Here is a 7114-nt window from a genome sequence, read left to right on the forward strand (position 1 = left end):
TTTGGAAATGACTCCTGACTGCACAGACCTCCCGTTCCTGTGGGGCTCAAATCTGGCTCTGTGGGTTTTCTAAATCCATGGCTATGTAAAGGGTTCCACTCTTGCCTTGTCCCAGCAGGCACATGTGCTCTGCCACCCATAGCATGTCCTGCAGAGTGGCTGACAATCTATTTTTCCAGCATGTGGGAGGCCCACACCTCTCTGCCATCTACCACCATTCCTTTCTTGTTGCTTCTGAAGCAACAAGAAAAAAAAACAACCTGAAAAATAACTCTGAGTAAATTTAATGAAGCAGGAAACCCTCTGAGTAAATTTATTTCCCAAATAATCTGCTTACTGCTCTATCACTCTTGAGTGTGTGACAGACACCCATCTTATCCCTCCTGCACTTCTGAATCCATTCATTTGTTCCTGTTTTGGCTCTAATGAGTGGACTGCCCAGTTTCCAAAAGAGCAGGCAGGAAGTGGGAAATGGGTGGGGGGGGAATCTAGAAAGGATTTTTAGATCTTAAGGTATAGCAACAAATAGGAATTCTTAAGAAAATATTAATTCTACCCTACTAGGCAAAAGCTTAGATGAGTCTAATGAATGACAAAAAAAATCCCTGTCTGTCCCTGTCTGCAGGGAGGGCTCTGAGCACGGACCAGGCTCTGCTCCAGGGCCCAGCAACGGGACAAGAGGCAAAGGCAGAAACTGATGCACAGGAAGTTTCACCTGAACACGAGGAAGAACTTTGCTGTGCACTGACCAAGCACTGAAGAGGCTGCCCAGAGAGGGGATGGACTCTCCCTCACTGGAGATATTGCAGAACCATCTGGATACAATCCTGTGCCATGTGCTCTGGGATGACCCTGCTTGAGCAGGGAGGTGGGACCAGATGAGCCACTGGGGGCCCTTCCAAAGTGAACTGTACTGTGATTTGTGTGTGAAAATTTCCTTTTTATAAGCAAGTGAATGTTCCCTGAAGCTAGCTAGCACTAGATTAAACTGTGTGAAAAGTGATCACAGCACTTTTTCTCCCAGTCTGTATTCTGGCAACATCTTTAACCATAGCAGAAAAATAAACCAACACTGTTACTTTGCAACATGATCTATTTCTACAATGAAAAATCATTGCTATTTTTTTATCTGTAGCAGATCTAATAAAATAGCATCTTCTTCAGTAAATTAAATTGGCTTCTAAATAAATTTGAATTACCAAGTAAACTTGAATTACTTTTCCTGCCCATGTACTTCAAAAAACAGCCACATATTTTGTGTATCTGTCCCTCTACCTTCAACCAGCTGTACTAATTCCCTCAGATAGCTCAGGCAGCTCTGGAGGATTTAGGAAGTTACAATGTCCTAGCTCACTGCAAAGGCTGTTCACATCTGTCTCTTGATTCCTTGGCAGGGCACCATTATTGACAGCAAGGTCTCCTCGGCACTGAAGGCTTCATGGTGGTGCTCCGTGACACAGGGGGGCACTGGCACTAAGGGATCCATGTCTCAGGAATGAAGAATAGAAACAGCTGCTGGATAGGGAGAAAGTGGGAGAAACAGCTGCTGGCATAAAGTGCCACAGCCTCATGGAGCTGCCATGAAAACTGTCAACTCAAGGGCAAAATCTGATGTATTGCAATGAAGCTCATAATAAAGAGGCCCACATTGTTTCAGCCCCTAAAAAACGTCTTTGCTCAAGGCAAAGAGAATTTTGCAGGTTGCCTTTCATGTTTACAGAGTACACTGCATGATCATTGTGCACAGAAGAAAAATTCCTGAAATATTTCCTATGGCTCAGTACCATGCAGTGTCTTCTAGATAAATGTCTGCAGAGCTTCTGTACTGTACTGGGCCAGACTCTTAGCTGGGAAAATTGGCAAAACACTGCTATGTGAGGGGAAAGTGGGAGATTTGTAACAGCTGAAGAGCTGCACAATAATTTCTTGAAGTAAGAAATTATGCCTGTTTCTATGGGAAGCAGTAATTTACGTAATAGCTACACACACATGCATAGAGGCCAATGCCAACGTTTACATCTTTCACGAGTAACATATACACCACACGAGTCACAGAGCTCTCTCTGGAAGACTGTGTAATGTTGAAATAAGCAGTGCAAAAATAGGAATGCATTACCTCCAAAATAAGATGACTTCCTCCCACCTCTTCCCCCTCTAAGTTCATGGACTATGTGTTTTATCAGGATTCACTGTATCAGCCAGGATTAATCACCTTAGCCAGGAGCTCTACCTTGGGTTGAGTCTGACAGTCATTTTAAGTCTCCTACCTGAACTTTTGTGTAGCCTGACAGATGCTGAGTGTCCCACCTCCTTTCCTGAGTGTTCCTTAGTTTCTGACATAACATCAGCACTTCTGCAATGGAGGGATTTCTGATCATGGTGGCCATCCCTTTTTCTGGCTTCTGTGTCAAAGAAGACATGGTTTAGCTTCTCCAGATACTTATCCAGCTCTTCTTGAGTATACTCCAGGTTTTTGCCAACATTACTGGGGGAAGAAGAAGAGGGTGGCAGGGACTGTTTGCTTTTCCTCTCTTTCCTGGCTTCTTCCACACCTGGGTTTTGTTTCATTAGAACAAGCATGATGATAATGGGAGATACACAACCCAGACTTCTTCCATTATGGAGGTGAGATATCAGGAGGTGGTCATGCCTGTTGATGTACTCACAGGGAAGAAGCCAAATGGACCAAATGCCAGTGGTCAGAACTCCCCAGCTGCCAGTATGCACAGGAGGACTGGTGTCAGGAATCAAACCACTGGGGATGTCACAGCTGGATTTTCTAAAGCAACATGTCTTACAAACCTTCCACAGTTCTAAAGATTAAAGCAGCAGAAACAGTGAGGAGCATAAAAATTTTAGAAAGATACAAGATCATCTGGTACAGTTCTCTATGGTCTTAAAATAGCAGCATCTCTCCTCCTTTTTTTTTTTTTTTTTTTTTATGGAGCTGTAAGTTAATTGATCTTTAACTCTCCTTCTGTTAGAATTTTCCAGTTTCCTGAAGTGGTAAGTTCTTCCTCTTTCTAATTCAAAGAAAAGTTAGGATTTCCCTCCCCAAATGAAGATAATGTGTTATCCTCTAGGAGTGATTGGATGCTATGTCCACAGCCTCAGCATCTAGAAAATTGAAGTGAGATAAGGTAGCATCAGTCACCTGAAACAAGATCAGCAGGACCAATGTTGGCTTCTTTCTGGTCTTGGAAGTCCCTCCTGGGATTCTGAAAATAATTCCAGCTGAACTCTGTAGAGATCCCTCGGAGATTCTTTGTGGGCTGTTCCTTGGTGACTCTGCCCCTGGGTTACTCAGAGATGAGCAGCCCAAGGACCACTAAATGCATTTCTACTGACCAAGCTCAGGAGAAGGGGTTGGACAAATGTATGATTAGTGCCCAGCGTCCAGGGTAGCAGCCAAAATGCCAACTGGGACAGGGGCCACCCTGTGGGAGGCGGGCAGGCCATGCCCTGAAGGCAGGGTCTGCCTGGAATGGAATTGTATTTCCTAACCTTTTCTCGGGGGATCTGTTTACAGAGGAGGGTGCCAAGCCTAAAAGGAGCAGAGATCACACCCAGATTTCTGCTGCCTCTGTGTGCATTTGTGGTCTCACCCTGCCACAGAAATAACCCTAACATTCTTCACTTTGTTCCCAAAAGTGAGATATTTCCCCAGTTTTGCTGCAGTGAATGGTCTGAGACAAGTTACAGTGTCTCTGTAACCCCCTATTCTCTTTAGAAGCTGATCCTCAGCTTTTAGTTCTCCAAGACTGATGCTGTGAAGTAAGTTTTGCTCTAGAAGCACTGTGGTACTTCCCATCCCCTTTTGCCTTATCTTTAATTCATTCCTGAGCCCACAGCCGTGCTGGATACTTCTGTAAGCAGTTTGTTGCCTACAAGCCTGGGCCGGGCACTGCTGCTCTACATTTAGGTGGCCAGTCAGCAAAGAGATACAGTATTCCCAGTCCAGTCATCCTGGTGGCACCAAACTCAAAAGCCACGCACAAAGCTGAAGAGAGGATGTAGAAACAGGCAGGTCAGAATTGAGCTCAACTTTTTATCAAAACTGAGATACATTCCTTAAAGCAAGAACAGTGCATCAGAGATGTCCAGGTAGATCAGAATATCTCCCTTCTCCCTCACTGCTATACAGTGAGGCTTGGGGCATAGACCAAACCTCCAGCCACGGGTATTACAGTTACTAGTAGAGCAAAGCCCTCATCCAAACCTGATGCTGCTGTAATAAGAGACATCACTGAAACCCTAAAGAGCACTGAAATCCTAAAGAAAGAAATGCTAAAAGGGGAAAACACAGCATTTAAAAACATCAATAAGACTGCACTGTGGCCCCTCTAAAAGGGGAAAGGATGGATGGAGCAGCCATGGAATTTCCTAACTTCTAATATCATTGCTTGCTTCCTTTCAAACAAATATAATACAGCAAAGCTTAAAAGTGAAGTACAGACTGCTGTAGTTTCAGACACCTCTTCAAGATACAATCACGACTGAAGTGACTTGGATACATCTGTCAAAAACTCACGAGGCATCACCTTGACCATAAAATCAGGGAGCAGACAGAAGAAGGCAAAATGCTTTGTCCAAGATCCATGACTGACTTGTGGAACCGAACCGACACAACACTCAGGAACACGATGTATCACACTGATGAACATCTGCCTTCCCACAAACACAGATATAAGTCCTCCGGTAATGAAGGAACAGAAAAGGGAAAAGGAGCTGGTTTTACAGGTCAGCATTATTCAGATTTCTGGAAAACCAAAGGAGTTGTTCTCATATTAGAATGGAGTTTTCTCTGACCCCTTTGAAGATAAATGCTGGATCAGGTTACACCAAATGTCCACCTCACTGGTATTTTTAGTTTAATTGTGAATGCCTAATGAACACGAGGTAATTACGTAAGAATGCTTTGCAGAATACTTCTGCAGCCTTCTGCAGCAAGGATTTTATAACATTTTAGCAGCTCTAGCTTTACCTGAGACATGACAAGGAAAAAAGTAACAATTCCCCAGACATCTCCTGCATAATCAGCCAGGGAAGCAAACAGCTGTAGCTCCAAGATTATGTAGATGATGCTCTTGAACCTCAGTAAACAGCATGAAAACATGAGACGCATGACAAGGACACAGCTTTTGTATGTTAAATGTAAAATCCTGGAAATAAAAAAAAAATACTGTCTAAGATTGTCCTATACATTCAAAGTAACAGCTGTGCTCCTTGGCAAATAAAGTGTGCCAATCTCGATTTCCAGTTTTCATCTACTGACTTACAAGAGACAAATTAATTTGTCCATGTTTCTCTTCATCATGTATATTACCTGTTTCTCCCCATCACATTACCCAGGTTCAGTTTCTTCTTATGCCCAGACAGGAATTCTTTAAAATATTATTTTTAAATATCTACAATTTAAAAGAAATAAAAAAGTATTGTAGATGCAACTGCCTGCCATCAGAGCTTAGTAATAAAATTAATTTTTTAGAGCCACAATCAGGTTTTTAGTCTTTCACAGCCAATGTTTTTCACCATCTCTCAGCTGCTCTCAACATTCCCTGGAATCTGGCTACACTCCCATTTCCCACTTTTCACACAGGCTGACTGGACTACAAAAGGCAGGAAAGCACTGCTCCCTAGGGACACCTGATACCATGCAGCCTTTCACAGCATTTCATATGCTTGGTGGGAAGATCTTCTGCATGAACTTAAGAGATGGGTTCAGAGACTCAAGCAGTATTGAGTGGAGACACACATTCAAAAAGCCAAAATTTAATACAAATCAAATGGAAGAGAGTCTTTGGGCTGTGACAGTTTATTTTATCACCATCCAAGGCTGACGTGCAGCTAATTTTTCCTCTGAGGCACTAGTGGTCATAACTGAGCTACTAATAAAGTAAACTTTATTTAAGAGTTGATTGTACATCCTTCCTAGCTGTCCAGAACCTGGCTTCAGTAACAAAAAATTTCCCAGTTTTCCTGGAAACAACTGTCCTTACATGTCTAGGCTGGATTAAATAATGATGTGCAGTTTTATTCTAGGTCTGTACCTGTCAGTGAAAGAGATGAATGAGCAAAAATGGGTCTCACTTTCCCCCAAAGACCCTGAGCTCATGCTCCTCCATGTCAGGGATGACACACTGCTGGTATTTGCTGGATGCCAGAAGCTCCATTCACACAGACTTGGGGAGTGGAAGCACCCAGCTATCCACTGCTCTGGATCTTGATTCCAAACCATTCCCTGCTGTATGCATTGCTACCTTAGCTGCTAGAAAGGCTCTGCTCTATTTAAAAGCAATGGGAGAAAGGGAAAAATCTCACGGTATAGAAGACAGACTCTACAGTTAATGTCAATTCTACAGGAAAGAAAGCAGATCCTTCTACACTGCTGACCCTTTCAAAGGTGCCTTTCTCCAGTGTGAGCACAGAGGAGCACTTATGTAGGCTGAGTTTTGGGGTCATATGCATAGTAGGCAGATCCGATTTAAACTTCTAGATAAGACACCCTGGAAGAAGATGAAGAGATTCACGCATGACATTTCCTACTACACAGCACCTTTCCACCATTCTTCAGTTTACAGGAGATCTGGCACAGTTTTAGTCAAAGTGACTCTTCTAGAAGAAATTAAAGTGAAATTCTTGGGGAGTTGTGAAATTGAATAAGCCTGTGTTAAGCGTCCTGTGTGACTCTGAAGAGGATTCTGCTGCACCTTGGCTTTTCCTGCAAGCTCCCAAGCACTTCCGGATGAACTGGCCATTCTTCTTATGGATGCTTCCCTTCAACTCCACAATCCTGGCAGATTTTGCAGCTTAAAGAGGGGAGAAAAAATAAGAGACATTCAGTCATCTCATATAGTGAGGTCTCAGTCTGCAAAGTATAGGGCAGGACTGAAGCCCTTTCTTCTCCTTCTCACCATGCAAAGTTCTCCTACCTGTTTCCATAAGCTTCAGCTCTCTACACAGCTCCTCCTGCATCTTCTTCCTGTAGTCTCCAAACATGGCTCTCATGAGCTGACGCTTCTTCACCAGTGGAGCCTTGTCACTGCGCAGTGTCCTGATTGCTCTGAGAGCCTCCTCAGCTGCAGCAAAGGAGAAACAACACACACGTTTAAGG

At 43.4% G+C, this 7114-nt stretch overlaps 1 protein-coding gene across 1 annotated transcript in view; it reads right to left on the reverse strand.

Moving 5' to 3' along the window:
* Positions 1-5126: 5126 nt before the first annotated feature.
* The window catches only part of LOC102044473 (UPF0488 protein C8orf33 homolog), an 8415-nt gene continuing 6427 nt past the window's right edge, over positions 5127-7114 (reverse strand). The window contains exons 6-7 of the mRNA XM_005425192.2: positions 6933-7079; positions 5127-6809 (exon numbers count right to left, since the gene is read on the reverse strand). Coding sequence (XP_005425249.1) covers positions 6616-6809; positions 6933-7079 — 341 coding nt within the window. The 3' untranslated portion in view covers positions 5127-6615. The remainder of the gene's footprint in view (positions 6810-6932; positions 7080-7114) is intronic.

Source organism: Geospiza fortis, unplaced genomic scaffold (assembly GCF_000277835.1).
Source record: "Geospiza fortis unplaced genomic scaffold, GeoFor_1.0 scaffold114, whole genome shotgun sequence".
Classification (NCBI taxonomy): Eukaryota; Metazoa; Chordata; class Aves; order Passeriformes; family Thraupidae; genus Geospiza; species Geospiza fortis.